The sequence below is a fragment of the Cinclus cinclus genome, chromosome 2 (genome assembly GCF_963662255.1).
Source record: "Cinclus cinclus chromosome 2, bCinCin1.1, whole genome shotgun sequence".
NCBI lineage: Eukaryota > Metazoa > Chordata > Aves > Passeriformes > Cinclidae > Cinclus > Cinclus cinclus.
Window position 1 is genome coordinate 39,108,780 of NC_085047.1, and position 18,541 is coordinate 39,127,320.

General features: G+C 38.4%; 1 protein-coding gene across 2 annotated transcripts in view; it reads left to right on the plus strand.

The window, feature by feature from the left end:
* FAT3 (FAT atypical cadherin 3) overlaps positions 1-18,541 on the plus strand; it is a 305,554-nt gene that overhangs the window by 204,954 nt on the left and 82,059 nt on the right. For both annotated transcript variants that reach the window (XM_062487540.1, XM_062487541.1), the window contains exons 6-7: positions 8,553-8,692; positions 18,254-18,529. In XM_062487540.1, coding sequence (XP_062343524.1) covers positions 8,553-8,692; positions 18,254-18,529 — 416 coding nt within the window. The remainder of the gene's footprint in view (positions 1-8,552; positions 8,693-18,253; positions 18,530-18,541) is intronic.

An 18,541-nucleotide genomic window follows, 5' to 3' on the forward strand; every position in this document is an offset into this window, starting at 1 on the left:
GCATTTCTTTCTATGACAGCTTTTACCGTATTTGTGTCCAATTATTATCATTTTATTCACGGATTTTCCACAGTTTATCGCAAATAATTAATTCAAACCTTTCACAGTCCAGTGCCATCCATTTAACTGTGAAACAGAATGGGATGCCTCAACATATGGGTTACAAATGGAGCCACCAAAAGTTTGTCTTGAATGCAAGCTGAAACAGAGAAATGTGTTTTGATGTGAGATTTCAACCACAAAATTGCCTTACATAAAATTGCTTATAAAAATTGGGAGGGAGATGCATCCTTAGTAAAAAGGAGAAGCCATGGAAGTCTTAAAATCACAGGGAAATGCCATTAGTTGCCAAAATGACAGGGAGCAAAGTGTCTCGCTTGGTTGAAGTAGAGAAATGGGAGTCAATGTTCCTAAGCATTTCTTCCCCACTTCTGCTGCTGATTCAGTAAATGTAATTTAAAATATCTCATTTAACATCTCAAAAGTGAGAATTTCCCCTGGAAAATTATTGTGCTTCTTACTATTTGCAGATGCTTGTGTGTAATGTTTGCATACCCTTAGATGTAAAACAGGGCATCTGCATGAAGCGTAGTTATTTAAATGAAGGGTTATAAAGCAAATGCTATAAGGAAGATTAGAGAAACAAAAAGCCTTTGCCATGGACTTAGCAGAAAGTGTGCATCAGCAGTCTTTATTTACAGGGATTGAGCCTGGCTCCCATTTCAGCATAGTTATTTGCAAATGGGTTTAGCCAACAGGAAGGACAGGGACCACAGGAGAAAGGGTCTGTCAGAATTGTTTTCATCTACTTTTTATTGCCAATTTGTGCAGATGAAAGACAGAAGCAGCACCAGTTCCTCTCTGAATTTGTAGCACAGTTTCTGATGTGCCAATCACATTAAAATTAAACCTAAAGCCACTACCATGTTCTGGGGCTCCTGCTAGTCCCTGGAGGAGGACAGCATATGCTTCCTCCAGTTTTCCTGCCATTTCCTTGGTTGCTTCAGTATGCTACATGCAGTTTATCAGCTAATGTTTACATTTTTATTCCCTTCCTCACTGACCCTTTCCTCCCAGGACAAATCCATCTTTTTGATGTTATTGACAGATTTTTTTTCCTATTTGAACCTCTTGCTGGACCTCTTTTGGTCCTTTCCATGGCAACTTGACCAACAGTCATTAAAATGCTGCCCTGAGGGAAGCCGCTGCTCTTCTGCTACCTTCTTTTTCATTATGAGAATCACTTTCAATCAAGCAACACCTTATAATGATATTTGATTTTTTGCCTACCAAATAGAGATGATAGGGAGAACATTAGGAAATTTCAGCCTCTGTCATTTAATGTGGCCTTTATGCCTAAACCAGTCCAAATGGTTTAGAGGATTTTTCGCTATTTCAACAATTCTGATGATTTCCCTATAGTGTGTAGCTTCTGAAGTTGCAAGATACTGCTTCGCTGCAGATGTCACTGAGACAGAGCTTCCCTAGATGTAATGAGAAATCAGTGACCCTGACCTTCCAGTTTGGTTCTGTTACTATAGGAATGTTTTTATTAAATATTGCTGCTGTTTCAAATAATAGCTCTCCCAACAGCACCAGTTTCTGCAACAGGAATAGCCAACAATCCTGGGCATGACCAGACACTCAGCATGCAAGGAGCAATGGCAAAACCCATCCTAAGAGTTTTACAGACAGAGCACTGCATATTTAGATTACCGTTGCTGCCTTTAGCCAGTGTCAAACCCCACTTTTTTTTCATTGTTCCTTGATGTCATCAACATTGAGGTCTAGTGCTGGAAAGCCCAGTGAAAGACATGGGGTATTTGTAGAAATTAATCAACATATATAGAAAGCTGTATGCAACTGCTGATGCAAGAGATGGTTTCTGTCCTGCTGTAAAACCAGACCTGATCCTGCTCCATCTGGTATTTCATGATTCTGTACCTCTGTGCATAGTTCACAGTAATGTCAGCAAAACCCCTGAAGGCTTATGTAGAGACATGGTTTAATATAGAGTTTTGCAGCTTGACCTTTATCTTTATGACCTTTTCAAACTAAATGGGCATTGGAATTCCAGACGATCTCTTTTTTAATGCATAACATGCACTTTCTCCCAGCTAAAAAAAAAAAAAAAAAAAAAAAGAGAGGGAGAGCAGATAAAGTTTGGCTATAAAATACTCTGTCTGCCTAAATTATGCACCTTAATTATATATACCTTAGGTAGCTGTTTTAAGTTCTTGAGTTAATAGCTCCAAGAGAGGATTATGCTCTACAAGCAGGAAGGTCGTCTTCCATGGACTAGAGAGGAACAGGATATTTGATTGTTAGTCTTTAATTGTGAATAGTTGAGATGTCATACCTGTTTTCTGTTTTCAGACTGCATTCAATGTCATTCTCAATTCGTGCAGATCCCACAATGGGAAAGACATAAGCATAAGACATCGTATCAGTGGTATTAGATTTATTCAGTCATTAATAAGAAACTAATTTTCAGTGGGAACTCCAAGATAAGTCAGAGACCTTTACTTGCACCAGGTAAATTGAGCCCTTTCTGTTTTTTCCTTTGTTACTGATGGGAATGGTGAAATGACTACTTTAACACTAGAGCTAAGCTGCATGGTGCTAGTTTTTGCTTAAGTAGCATGTTGCACAACATCTCTCTGGTTCCCCAAACAGTCCTTCCTCTATCTTTGCTTCCTCCCCCAGCCTGTGCCTTTATAACAGCAGCCAAGCTTTGAAAGCACATCAGAACTTTTCACCAAGCGTGCTTAAATGCCAATAATTTTAATACCTATTCATTTTAGTTAATTGTCCATTTAATTCATAGTGCTGAAAGTTTTCATTAATGTCAAAAACATGCAGCTCCTTAGCCTTCTTTGAATAATCTTCTCTGAGAAATATCTGAAGTACCTTCCTGATTTCTTTTTTGCTTTGTATGCCTTTTCTTTCAGCTTCTTAGCAGCAAACTCAAGGCTTTGACTCTCTTTACAGTAGTTCTATCTAAAATTCAGTCTGCATTACTTTCTTCTTATGATATAGTAGATAAAAGTGTAAATATTTGCCTGTTATTTTACTATTATTTATTATGTTATGATTTAAAAAATCTGTAGTTGAAGTTTTATTTCTTGACACAGTCATTAAGTTTATTTCATCTTCTTTGAAAACAAATTATAATTTTGGCTTTGCTTCTTTTTCTGAAAATCTTAGAGGTACTTTAGCCTCACTTCTGAGTTTGAGGCTGAATTAGTTTCCTGCTAATTTCCTGATTCTCTTCCCTGAGCAAGGTGACAATTATAGCAATTGGCCCTGTTGATCATCACTGTTCACTGCTGTCAGCTTTTTTTGGGACAAGACAAGTAGGAATCTTTTCTGCACTGAGAAAATGTGGTTTAGAGGACTGTTCTCTAAATCAGATCATCTCTAGTATTTCTTTTCTCCATTGGTCCATCATAGCATGGTGGGCCAGATGAGACTTGTGTGAGGATATCTGTATATCATGGCTCTATTAAGTTTGAACATGGAACATTGTGTGCTGTTTGCTATCTGCCAGTGAAGGAAGACTCCTGCTAGGTTTTAGCAATGTTTAAATTGGGGATGTCCTCCAGAGCTCAGTGTGAGCTTTGCATCACATCTTTGTGTCATCTTTGCATCCAAGACTGAACAAGTGTGATTCTCTGCAGTCTTCAGTTATTTCTGAGGTGGTATTCAATCCCAGCCTTTTTGATCATCCCACTGGAAAATATGGAGAAAAGTCCTCATATGGGACTCATTTGCCGCCTACAAATCCTCCAGATTTGCTGCCATGTTTTTGGAGAAGAAAATTTTTTTGCCCAGCAGCATGATCCCATCTTGAAGTGTGTATCAGCAACTGATAGGAACATGGGGATGCTCAGCATCTTGACAAAAAGGAACCACATCTAGGAAAAGCCCTACCAAGAAAATTAACTGCTTGCAGTAAAATGCAATGTAAGAAGAACATGCTTGAAAATTAAAAAACCCAACACTGCAATTAGAAAGGGACAGAGATACAGAGCTCACGTCCTGTGAGAATACAAGATTCTGGATTGTGTCTTGCCTTAGGCAAATTCTTCAGCTGACCCCCAGCAGTCCCCTGTGATAGTTCAAGCTTTCCTTGGCCTGTCCATTGCAGCTCTCTTGTTAGCCTTGCAAGGTTCAGTGGTTCAGGGTTTTTATCATCTTCTTTATAAGAGGAAAATTAATTCTTTCCAAAGTACACAGGACTTCTGTCAGAAGAAAAATTGTTCATAGTGACTGTGAAGCCAAGAAATAAGCTAAGAATGAAGGTAACAGTCCGGATTGAGAGAGAAAATGTAACCAGCTCTATAGCAAGTACACAGCTTAGAGTCTGTTGTCTCAGAGGTGTCTCAGTTCAGTTTCCTGAGATCTCTTTCTTAACTGTACTATACCATCTGTTAAACTGAAAATAAGGGCTGTTCTGGAAAGTTATAGTGAGGGCCAGCTAATAAGATCTTTTGTACCAGGGGCTGTTTCTACAGCTGTACTGACAACAGCTGGAATTGGAAAATCATATATAAACTATGACAAGCTTTTAGATGACATGAAAAATCACTAGTTCTAAATATTTAATGCTTCCAGGGCTTATGCAAAAGCATCAAGTTCAACATCGAGGAAGTAAGGGTAGAAATCATCTCACTTAACTTTAGGTGTCTGAAGTGTAGACATAACTATCTGCTAGGTGACTTTGGGAATCTTAAAAATCAGTTGAGGGAGAAAAAGTACTTTCTGGATGAATTTTTATCATTCCAACATTGCACGTCTTCTCATCCAAAGACAGTATTTAAAGTAGATGTGGCCTTTTCATAAAATCTTATTCAAATTCTTCAGTGTAATCAGATTATTTTAAGGAAAGTCTTTAAACTATATTGAAGATGTATCAGCATTACATTTTAGCCTGAAATGATACCATAGACAACAGCTAATCCACATCTCTCTGGGGCTATTCAGTACTAAAATGCTTTCTCAGGACAGCCTGTCTAGCCAAATTGTCAGTTCAATCATCTTGCTTTCTTTGTCACTGATTTTCCCAAAGTGCCTGAGGAACTCACAAGGTATTATCTTCATTTGAAATATTTCTTTCCTAATGCAATTGCAAGCACATTAACAAAGACAGCTTCTATGTGTCTTGTATCTGAAAGCAGGGTTTAGTAGACAGTAAAAAGAAAAGCATGTGCCAAATGCTGGAAAGTGGAATAAGTAATGAAAATTCACATTAATAAAACGGAGTAGCTGAACAAAATTCAATCATCCTTAGCCCTCTTTCATCTGAAGATTTTGATCAAAGAAACTGTTAAATGGACAATAGTAAAATTGTTAAAACTGATACTGTGGGAGCTTATGGCACTGCAGACAAGCTCACTTCCAAAGGGTTGGTACAGACACAATGTCAGGCTTTCAAAACCAGCCTCCAGTACCCCAGAAGCCAACACCTTCTCAGCTGTGACCTCCTAGGGCCTCAGCCCTCCAGCCTCTACATGGGCACCTTCAGAAGGAGATGGTTTCATGTGGAGTTCCCAGCTGCAAGAGTTTTAAAGGGAAGATTCCTGTTTGTTTGTACACAAGAATGATAGTTCTCTCTTTGTGCGACTACAGCACCCGTCTTTCAAAGATGATTGAGGCAGATGCTTCCAGTAGGCCTTGCATAGACTTAACTCATCTATAAGACTATTGAGGTTTAACTTTTATAGCATTTTTATGCAACCCATTAATTCTTCAGTGTTTAGTGCAGCTTCAGAAGCATTTATCATATGAGGACCTGTCTTGAGTGTATACAAAGGCCAAGGAGCAGCACAAACCATCTGCAGACTGCCTCTGGTACTGCAGATGAGAGGCAGGACCAAATATCTCGGGTAGTATTCCCAGAAGTTCATCCATCTGCATGGTTCGTCATCTGCCCATGGTTAAAATGTAGAAGACTGAATCATGAATAATTCAGGGTTTGACTTCAAAATAGATTATAATCACAAATCTTACAGCAGGATGTTCTCTGATCCATCTCTGCCTCAGTGTTTGATGCAATTTCTGCCTCGTTTAATAGAAAACAATTCAATGTAAAATGAACTGCATTGCCTGGTTAGTTACAGGTTTAGGCTCCGGTCGCTGGCAACGAAGATTAATTTGTTTGTCACTAGACCATTTTGGAAGATGTGAATAATGTATAAAAAATTCACATGATGAATTCAGTTCTTCTTTAAGGGGAAGAGTATGCTTCACTTAATGGAAATGGCTTGAAGAAGTTGGTCTATTTGCAATAGACTGTATGGTGCCCTGAAAACCCAACTCTGAGCCAGCAGAAGGTCATTTAAAACATTTATTGCTAATCCTTCCATGTTACTTCTTGGAAGTTTTAAAGGCAGGGTTTTTTGGAAGTGTGTGCCAGTTGATAGCATATATTTTTTGATTGCTCATTAAGATGGTTATTAAGCATCTCAAAGTATAGACTTGCACTTTGTTTTCACGGTTATCAGTATGAAACATTCTCTTTGTAAAGTGCCTACTGTCCCAAGGCTAGTTTCATTTCAGCTGAGATTTCCTTGCATGAATCTCAAGCCCTTTTCTTCAAAGGAAGTTTTCATGGTGCAATTTTTCTCAAGTAAATCAATTTAAAACATTAATTGGGGGAGAGAAACTTTTTCTTCCAGACTAACTTTTTAAAAAAAAAGAGCACCAGAGATACAATCAATGTCCAAATACCTTGCTATTGCTTAAATATCAAGGACAACTTGCAAAGCGTGAGTAAGGAATAAGCAATGTTTCTATCTACCATAAATGGCAACAGATCCAGTGGCTGTGTTTTCCTGGAAAGCCACAACTTCATCTGTTAGGCTTAGATCTGTATATATGTGCATATATCTCTTCAACATGTGGAAATCTGCACATCTGAAATTACTACATTTGGATCATTTCAGGGGGTAGAAGTTCATCAGTTCTGCCCTTCCTCTGCAGCAGTCACCTGCATTCTTATTTATCCTCCCATTTTCTTCTACTCATCCCTGAATGTCTTTCAAGGCAGATATGGATAGGGCAGTGTTTCTTCCCTTTCTTTAGCCTGTCTGGGAGGTAGAAGTGAGGTTTCCTTCATATTAAGGTATTCAGGGGCTGTGATTTTGCTGTGTTACCTCCTAATATTCGACTTCTTCAAATGCCAAAACCTTCTTCTCTCACTAAATGCATGACTGCTTCTAAGAATAATTCCAGTTCCTGGTCTGCAAACCATGCAGGTAGGAGAGCATGGAAGACTCTCCTCTCCTCTCCTCTCCTCTCCTCAGTCCACAGCCCTAAAATTTCAAGAGCCATTTTGTGACACTTCCAGCCATTCACTTATATCTCTCTTTATATATATTTCACCAGAGTTAAGTCAATAGGATGGATATTTTTCTACCTGTGGATCTCATCTCAAGAGGTTTCAGCAGCTGTTCCACAAGTCTCATAACCAGTGGGGTTTTAAAGGCTTTTCTCTGTAGAACTGGGCTGGTATTGAATTGCTGTGTTATGAATATATCTTAAGAGTTTGTCTGTCAGCAGTGTTGTGTCCCACCTCTCCCTGTCCCTAGCCTCCAAAAACTTCAGACTCAACTAATACTAAATTACACTTCATGGATGAGTGAGTAAGAAAACAGCTTATCAGCAGGGAGTGTGTGCTTTGCTTTTGAAAATAATGAGTGGTTCAAATATATAAACTACAGCTGTCGCTGACAAATCTTGTAACCCTTCAATCTGAAATTATATTTGAGATTATATTATTTATAGCCTTATTTTACTTTTTACTAGATTTTTTTTTTCTTTTCTTTCTTTCACTCAGTACTCTGGAGGGTTTTCCCACTGTTGCATCATTCAGTGTGTGACAGGAAAAGGGGATGTTAGTATTAGAACAGTGCTTTGTGAGGTTTTTTTTTGTATTGAAAAGAATTTAGGTTGTGTATCCTGTCAGATCTATTTGAATAATTCCTAAAAGACTGGCAGGATTTGACCTTTGCTGCCAGTAATTATCATTGTCCTTGGTATTAACATAACAAATCTTTTATTTGCATTTTTAAAATTGATAATAATTGTATTTTTTTAAAAAGCTCAAATGATGGTATTTCCACCGAGAAGTATCAGTGAGGATTTCCTGAAAATAAAATTTGTAGAGTAAAACCCCTGTTGAAATGACTTTTATACAAAAATATAATTACTCTTGTTCGTTATTCAAACTACAAGGGCACACATCTTAGGAGCTTATAGATATTAGATTTTTATTATAGATTCAGCTATAGTTTACTTAAATGTACTGCTAGATTTTTATTCTTTCTTTTTTGGCAATGCATTTTAATGATGTCTGCTTTTCAATATACAAACTGTGCTTTGAAATATAAATGAGTTATGAACAAAGAAGTATCACTAGACATACTGTGTATGCTATGAGAGGCCATTAAGATGGATGGCACTAAACAGATATGCCCACTTATAGGAATACTTGCAATGGCAGTTTTCAAGAGATGGCTAATATGATTGTATTTTTGTGCAACAATTAGGAGGGAATTACGATAGTTCTTTCGACGTGGATAAGGGAGTGGGCACTATTGTCGTTGCAAAGCCCTTGGATGCCGAGCAGAGGTCAATTTATAATATGACTGTGGAGGTCACCGATGGAACAAACATTGCCACAACTCAGGTAGAATATCACATTCCTTTCTTGGCAAGTTATTCATTTGTTACTGGGATGTATATGCTATAAAAATTACTAGGTTTTCCATTCAAGTGAAACTTCATCCTCTGAGACCATCAATAACTAATGGAGGGGATATTTTTCAGAGCCTTTCCATCTGGCTGTAAAGAATTGGCTGTTGAATGTTTCAAAGCGTTATTTCTCCTTTTGTTCTCTTCCTGCTCACATGAAAGTAATTTGCCTTCCTCCAGCTGAGGGAGTCCCTATCACAGGCAGCAAAGCCTAGATTTTGACAATTGTGTCGCCCCATAATGGTCCAAAATACAATAGTGCTTCCATGGTGTTGGGGAATATTGCTATTGATTGTGTTAAATGGAGTTTATACTTCTCATCCTCCAAAGACCTGAATGTGGGACGCAAGATCAATTGTTCAGAAAAGAAATTGTTCAGAGGCAAAACTTAACATTCAAAGAATCCCTCCTTTCGTGTCACTGCCTGTGATTACACGGTCTTCTCCAAAGCAGCCCTGCTGAACCTTTATAAAACAAGGCTTGCTTATCAGGCTCGTTGCCTTAAAAGTTGGGTCAGATAAACGTGATGGTCTGGGCCGTGCTGGCTCTGACACATCTTTGTCAGAGAGACCCTGATGCAGAACCTAGGTATCTGTTCAGTGGGAACCAGTCTGGAATTGGGTCATGGCACCAAGACAGGGACTCTGAGGTCCAGGTGGCACCCTGAAGATTTCAAATGGCAAAATCCTTTGATATGAGGTGGAGTTGTGGGCTGTGGCTGTAATTACTTAGGGCCTGAAATTCTACATCTGAGTTACTCCCCAAGTGTAAATGTAAAAGAAATTGGTTTGTGATGTTATTTCCTTCTGTATAATGCAGAAGGAAATCCTGAACATTTTTTATGTTTACATATATGCATGCACATGCAGATGCTTCTGTTGTACCTTGCCTTTTTGCTCAAATGCTTTGGCTGTAAATCTGTATTCACTGAGCCACAACACCAGCTTTCCTAAGAAATTGTTAAATCATTGAGTGGTTTCTCAATCTGAATTCCTGTTTGTATATCCTGTTTATAACCCAGCCCTAAAATGTCTGATGTTTTCTCCCAGTAATCCACTCTTGGTATGAAAACATCAATTCATAGTAAGTTAGGTGGTAGGAAATCCACTGTTTTCCCTGTTAGTTTCAGAATTAATTGCATCTCTCCTGAAGACATCCCTTACTTTAAGCTTGATTATAACTGGCCCATGTTCCCCATTATGCCTTTCCCTCCTCAATTAAGGAACTCTTTAAAAACAACTATTTTCTCCCCAGGAAGGCACTTACTCAAAATTCTCAAATCACTTCCCTAGTCTTCTGGTAGACAAGCAAAGGAGAACGACTAACCTCTTTATGTTCCCTTTATATAAGGCATTTTCGTCAACTCTTGAGTAGTTTGTTGTTTTTTTTTTTTTTGTTACACTGTGTTTTTTAATCTTAGCTACACTCTTAGTCCACATTTCAGATGGTGTTGAATGCCTAATGTGACCTTTTTTCTTTCTTGCAAACATTTCAGACAAGAAATATTAAAAAGCTGAGGGAATTTCAAGCATGCTGGATTAATGTAGTTTCTCATGGATATTGCATTTATTGTTTCTGCTGCTTTTGATTTAAAAAATTGACCCATATAACAGTCCTCAAAACCTAGTTGGATGAAACCCCTACATTTTTAATTAAAACATATGGTAAAACATATTTCAGTAAAGCTGTTGTGTTCTAAAAGAAGCCTGAGCATTCTTTTTAAGAGTGGTGTGACCCATTTAGGAATATAAGATAGTTTCAGATTGCAACAGCATATAGCATTAGTAATCACTGGTGGGTACAGACCCTTCCCTCCCCCCACCTTCTTCTCTCTGTGTGGATACTGTTTAATTATTTAATTGCGGGTAGGGCATCCAACCATGTGTTTCTTTTGGTCTTCACAACAGAGATTTCAAATGTGATTGTTACCTGAAAACTGCCAGAATTATGGCCTTCCCATTTACTGGTCCACTTTGCAAAACTTTGCTACTGTGTTTTTGGCTGTACTTTGGAGCCTTTTGTTACCTTCTTCATCTTAATTTCCTTTTAGAAAAACAATAAAAAAATGTAAAATGATAGGTTTAGTTAAAAAAATGTCATAGAATAGGTCATTTACTGATAGCTCTCAGTGGCCTTATTCTGAGTTTTGATAAAACAACATTTTAAGTATTTTGTTCTATGTACACAGTACCACCTGCATTTTTAACTGTAGCTGCAGAAACCTATGGTAGAAGACAAAGCAGGTAGAAAGCAAGTTTGTAAAAACATCCCCTTGAATAACAATAAAATAATTTAAAGGCCCCCTCAAAGTAGGATGGCTTATTGTGAAACAGCTGATGATCACCATGTGCAATGGAGCACTCTTACTTTTATTCCACCCCAGCTGTTTTCCTTTATCTCTTCCTTGCCTTTTGTCTATTTTGCAGTTGGAGGTGGTAAAATACAGCATAAAAATGCCAAAGATTTTTGTTTGGGTAATATGATGCCTGGCATGGACTTGGTGAAGTTTCTTCAGCAATGTTCCTGCATGCCTTAAACTCCAATGAACTGTTCCCTTCCTTCATGCTTTACTGTGCACACGGTTCATTACTGTGCCATGAGAGGAAATAATTTTGATTTAAAAGTTACATCTGTTGTAATAATGGTTCACTGTTCTGGAAAGAGGGAAAAAAACCATAAGGAGTGTTAACAAAAAGAAAAAAGTTACAAACATTCTGTGTAATTAAAAGTGTACTTGTTTTGGGCATGATCAAGGTTTCCAAAAGAAATACAGTCTCCAAAGTGAGAACCAAAGTGCCAGGAGTTTTTGAGCCACTGCCACTCACCATGCTGCCTATCCATCTAGCCCAAACCAGCAGTTGGAACAGGAAGGGATGGAGAACAAAAAATATGAAGAAATGTTGACTTGTTTGATTTATATATTTGAAGTGTGGGTATAAAGCTTCAGTCACAGTGATTAACTTCTAGAATGGCTAAGTCTCCTGACTTAGCCAGGGAGAGCTTTTGCTTTTCGCCTTTCTTTTATCCATCATTGCTTGAGGCCATGCAGCCATTTATTACAGGCTGAAGGCATACATTTGCTCTGAATTCCCACGAAATACAACTCCTGCAGCTGCCAGGCGAGCTGCTGGTCTTGCAGAGGGACTGAGGCTTCTGTATCCCATGTTCTGCACAGAGGGCCAGGACAGCAGCTCTGTGCAGTCACTGCTCCCTGCCACGGCCATCACCTCCCTTTGGGCTGCAAAAGGGTCTTGTGCCCTTGCTTGAGCAGAGAGAGGTTTCTCCCCACAAGGAATCATTTTAATGGCATCTAAATGCCTACTGCAACCACAATTTTGACTCTGAAACACTGGAAATTCTCCTGGTCATGAATCAGGTTTATCCCAAACCCCTTTTTGTATTCAACAGCTCAGGTCTTTCACATACAGGCACAACAGAAAGTAACTTTTATTTAATTTACTTATTTGTACGTTTGTAACATTTAACATAACTTGTAATGTTAACTTACTTATTTGTAGTGCATACTCTTGAGTTTTCCTAAAATATCCACAGAAGCAGAATACGAGGGGGAATCACTGAACTATCATTTAAGTTATTATAATGTTTCACTTTTATTGAGAATTTTGTTCTAGAAGATAATTATATTTTTCTAAGAACAGCCTCTGGAGTGATGTTACTGTGTGTAAAAGATGGTTTTACTCCTTATTTTCCTACGTTCTCCTTTTTTCTCATAATTTTAACTGCTGTAGAAAAGATGTGTTAGGGCATGAAGGCTGTTACTTCCAAGCTAGGAGGCAAAAAGCAGTTCAGTTTCACTTACTGCAAAACCACCTGACTGTTTCCCAGTAGAATGGGCAGTCAGAGGGTAACATGCACTTCCCTCTGAAAAGTTCTTGCAGATCAATACATGCTCATTTACAGTACCTTCTGCTGGAGCCAACCAGACTGGTAGAGCAGACAGAAGTTGCTGCTCACTGCCCCTTTCTGTCTCTCCTTGCAGAAGGTTTTGGAATTTAATTTGTTCTTGTGCTGAGGATTAACTTTGAGTTTCTGTCTCGCCTTTCAGAGATCACCTTTCTTTACAACATTTTCATAAGAGGAGCTGATTAGTCACCCGGAGTGAGGGTGGTTCTCTTAAATGAATGGTGAAAAGCTCTTCTTAGAGGACCATGGCCAAAATGTAGATAAGACATTAGAGCCTGCCAGAAGCAGTTCTGGGCTGTGGATTCTTTTAGGGCAGAAGAAGAGACATGGGGATTCAATTCAATTTTTCACTTTTGCGCTCTTGAGCATTTCCTCCAAACTGTAATCAATCCAATCCTTGATTTATTTTTTTTTCATCCAATAATCTCAGCACTGCCTTGCCTGTGACGCAAAGATTTTTCTTTCAATTTTAACATAACACAAAGAACACAGTAGAGTATACAAAACTGGCCACTGAGGTTGATAGGGAAACTGAACTTTTTATGTTAAAAGTTGGGGTTTGGAGGAAAGAAAAACTTGTCAGGAAGTAGAAATTAAAGCTATGTGGCAACACCATTGAAAGCAGCATTAAATCAAAATAGATTTCGTATTTTGAAAAAAAAAAAAAACAAAAACAAAACACTGTACAGAAGTGTAACCTGTATTTAAATAAGTCAGGCACTTAATAGGTTGTACTGCAACATGGTGCCCAGACCAAGCAATTAGCCAAGCAGATTCTTCCAGCTTCAAATGTCTGTAAAGCAGCTGCTGGCATTTACCCAGTTTTCACTCAAATACGTCTGTGGCTAAACCAAAGGTATTTGTTATGGGCAGCATTAAAAACAGCTTTGGAGAGACTTCCTGCATTAGGTTTTGTTCTGCTTTGATTTGATTGTATTTCTCTAGGCCTTTCACTTGCCATTTTGAGTACAAAGTCTTTGCTAATGCTCTGTTACTTTGCCTAATTTGTAATCTTGGAGGCCCGTGATTCCTTTATTTGAAACTTGCTTTAACTGTGGGAAATAGGAAGTGAGCAGGGAGAAGCAAATCTTTTATAGTGAGATGCTTGTTCAGACTATAAATTAGGCTCCACACAATGGACACAGAAGGAGGCAAGCCTGTCTTTCTGAATCCCACAATGCCCTGGAAAAGATACGGGCTTTCAAGAAGAACCAGGCAGAGACTGGTTTGCTGCATGTTGGCTTTATGAGCGTGGAAAAAAAGACTTGCAGCTAATGTTAGTCAGTGAAGAGTAGTTCAGTCAGTAATCTTGAACAGTCGTCAGCAAAGAGGAATCCCTACTTAGCAGCCAACAAATAGTAAACATTTCCATTCATCACCTTTTGGAGATGTGTTGGGAAACATTTAAAGCCTGGCTTTGATCCTCTACAATGGGTATTGTCACAGATTAACACCCCGGGCACCTATGCAGTAATACAGAATATTTATGCCACACACCTCATCCTTGACGTATCTTCCATTTGGTAATAAATATGCAGAGAATATTAAATTACACCAATACTGGAAGTCTTTGAGTCACTTCAGTAGTTTAACACTTAATTTGAGGTGGAAGATGTGCTACCAGCTGGCTAAAGCATAAGACTTCAAGACTTTTGCTGACCCTTTTGAAGTCAATGGGAAATCCGCCAATAGTACCAAAATTTTATGCCTAAAGTTGGCAGCCATCAAATGAATTGGAGAAACTTCCCTCATATTAACAATCTGGCGGCACTCAGTTTGCTCAGTTTTGTGTATGTTTGTAGGATCAAGTTTTCTATGAGCCTGGTGTTCATGTCAGTGGCACATTTTCCTTTCTTACTTTTTAAGTGACATCTTACTAAAAGTTACCCTGCTGGAACAGGAAATCTGCTTAGGAAGAATGGCATTTTAAGGTGACCTAATAAAAGGTGTGTGGCTCAAAAAATAAACTTAGAACACCTAGCCCAGCTTTACCACTGCAATTCACTAGTGATTTTGTTAACCTTGCTGCAAGGCTTTGTTTTCCTGGTCCAAATATGGGGATAATAGTAACTCGCTCCTCAGAAATGTTGTGAGAACTAACGGAATAATGTCTTTTTAAAATGGGACTAAAACTCCATTTTCTTTTACCTGGTTTTGTTTCAAGTAACTCCCAAGATAGCTCAATTTTTAAGGAACATTAAAGAGTTCCATTTATAGGTTTAATAGAGCTCTGTATAATCAGTATTCCCATATATAACCTAACTTTCTTTTGTTGCAAAGAAAATACACCCCTCCTCTATTAAAGGAGAGAAATGTTAAAATTACGCTTGCCTCTTGGGGATTTTGAGGGACAGATGACAAAAATTAGAAATACTCTTAACTGCTTAAATAGAAGAAATTGTGAATCAATAATGACTTCTTTATTCATTAGCATCTCTAACCCACTGCCTTCCATCTCCAGATGGAAGTGGCTGTTGAAGTGCAAAGTATGTAATAAATAATGTGTATTTCAATGTGGATCACTTGACAAATCATTAAAATACCGGCATCTCTAGGGAGGAAGATGCCTTCACTTAAACAAGCACTTGATCAGTCTTACAGTAGATGTGAAGTGACAGAGAGAAGAGAAAAAGAAAGGAAAATAAGGATTTTTTTGGCAATGATCAAAGCCATTTTTAGTGCATTGCTCCCTCTAAGTTTGATGATCACAGTGAATCAGGGCCTCAATTTTTTTTTTATCTTTTCCCCCTTCATGCCTCACACTCCCCAAGCACAATCATATCCGTATGTGTGTCAGGGCAAACACACCTTTTTCAGTGGGAAGAAGTGCTTCTCTGTGAATCCATGCTGTAATTTCACAGTCCTGTGGGTTACCCTTGGTCTCTGATGCTGATCCAGTCCCACCCTGTTCAGTTTGTGCAGTCTAGAGAAGGCAAAAATCATGGAACCATGGCTTGGAGAGTCATAGTGCAAGCCTTGGGATGGATAAACCTTCATGCCCTCTTCTGCTTTCTCAGTTTGCTAGTGATCTCAAAATGCATTAGTTATTACAGGAAGTGATTCACTGCTGTGGGGTGATTGTATACCATGCAAACAAAATAGCATGTCACTTTTGTAACAGTACTTTTAACACACATTGATGTGTTTCTGTACATTTGGGGTTTTTTTGTCTTCCAGAACAGCTTCAGCTTTTCACACACCAATTTTAAAAACAAATTCCCAGATACAAGCCTGTCCCTCACATGGAAGGTTACTTATTCAAGTTAGGCTGTGCTGTACTAGCGTCAGCGGAGTCAAGCACTCTTGGTGTTTTCAATCCATTTGAAAAGTTTTTACTTTTTTGTTGGATTACCTAAAATGATACATTACATGGTTTTGGTCATGAACAAAAAGAAAAATAAATTATCTGTGTTAACAGTGCAGCAGTAAAATAATCCAGTCATGTTACAGTGGTACCTGTCAAAGACTGTCAGAGTGTCAAAACTGCCCAAGAAAATATCTATAAGTATTAAACATTGATTAACCCCCAACTCTTATTGCTTCTCTGTCTCCACCTTACACTAAAAAAGTGTTTCAGCAATGGTTCTGTGTCCCGTTAGCTTGTAGTTCAAGCCTTTAATCTTTTCCTCAGGCTTCCTTTCATATCTTACAACTAGCTTCTTCCCATATTTTTAAGACATAGATTTGGGTGGGCTTTTTTCCTCAGTCATATCAGAAACATGCTTTGATATATTACAGCAATAAAAGTATAAAAAGCTAAGTAACTCTGCATCATTATTATAGGCCTAGCAATGTGTATTTCCCCCCAGTTATATTGCTATGTGTCCAACACTGAAGCATAACTTAATATAGGCTTCACCCTGCTTCACTCTGGCGTGCCATAATCTGCTGAAAATGAAATTGTTTGGGATTCGAGTCTTATCCCATTTAACTTACAGAGCATTTTATTTCAGCTGTCTTTTGAACAGTGCCCAGGCTAGTTCATTACAACTGCTTCTTACAACTGCTCACGTTCCTTCTGGTAATGTATTCTGCAAACCCTTCCACATATTATGGAAATCTAAAGTTTCATTTCTCTCTGAGGTCAACATCTGTTTGTGCAATATTGCAGTAGAAGTATATCTGTGTTTCTCTTCTGTTAAGAAAGAGTGGGTGAACAGGGCTTGATCAAGCAAAATAATAAAATACTTGCTTAAAAAAGAGCCAAGTAACAAAGCAACAAAGAAAATATGAGTGATGGGTTAGGTCTCCTAGTCTGACCAAAGAGTCCTCTGCATGGTTGGACTATTTCTTATTTCAAAGCCTTTGAATAAAAAGACTGTTCCATTTTGCTTAGTGTAAAATTAGATGTGTGCTTTCACTGGCATATTCTAGAAAAATACTTTTTGTTTCTAGCACTGAAAAGGAGTCAACTCTTCAGATTTTGGCTTGCAGTATTACACAGTTTGTCAAGGCTTTTGCTGCCACACTGCCCACAGCAATCCATGGCATACAAAGTCTGGAAAACACATTTTCCCCAGGGAGTGACTTCTCCAATGGCAAAACCCACAAAGTATCATCAGAGTGATGATCTGCATAACAACTTGTGAAAGGCAAAGCTTAGAAAATAGTGATTCTTGTTATTTTTCAGAGTCAGTTTGTGATGTATTGAAGTGGGTGTAATAGGCAGCAAGAGCAGCACCCTGGCCTGTTCTCCCCCTCTCCAAAATTACTTAAGGATCAATACTGAAGTTTTAAAGACATACTTGAGGCAAAGAGCACAGGATTCATTCACATTTTTAGTGCTCTACCATTCATAAACTGCAACAGGAAGGAGGCAGATAGGTGTTGGAGGGGAAAGTGAATTCGTTGGGAATAAAGACAGCCATCACTGGCAAAGGAAGAGCAAAGATGTAACAAGAAAATTAAATCCTTCTGTGTCACCAGTGCCCCGAGATCAGTTGTCCTTGGTGGTATGTATTGATCTGTGTGTGTTGTGCTCCTATGGTAGTGAGGTTGTGTCTCCTGTGCCCACCTCAAGTGGCTTAAGAGCAATCTGAGGTGTCACAGCAATTTGAAGGCTCCACTGTTGTCACAATTTGATGTTGCCAGTATGCCCCAATGCAATATACTGGGCAGAAAACACAGGATTCAGCTGAATCTTCATTGTGTAAAAACAGGTTTAAGCAACATGAAAAAGATTCTTTTATAGTCCTATTAATAGTGAAAGGGAAAGGAAATCAGGTAATAGTTCTACAAGTCTCTTGTAACCAAGGCAATTACAAGGGAGGATTAAACTTTTCCTTATGACCATTGTAGAAATATTTTCCAGTCTATAGATACTGAAAATATGGGCTTCTTTATCAGGCTCTGAGTAGGTCTTTCAGTTAGGAGTATTTTACTTCCGAGGTCAAGTCCTTTCTATTTCTTTTGATCTGAAAAGTAAGCATTTAATATATAATGTTTCTCAGTCCCACCATGCAGCAGCATAACATCTACAGCCATTCAAAGTAAATTGCATTTCTCTAGGTGCTTACTCAGTAGTCTGACTGGACTTCAATAACTCTGAATTTATTTTCTTTATTAACTGTAGGTTCTTATCAAAGTGTTGGATAACAATGATAATGGCCCAGAATTCTCTCAGCCAAGTTATGAAGTCACCATTTCAGAGGACATCCTCCCTGATACTGAAATTCTGCAGATTGAAGCTATAGACAGAGATGAAAAGCATAAGCTGAGCTACACTATTCACAGCAGCATCGACACAGTCAGCCTGAGAAAATTCAGAATTGATCCCAACACCGGCGTTCTCTACACAGCTGAGAGATTAGACCATGAAGCTCAAGATAAGCACATCCTTAATGTCATGGTAAGAGTGCAA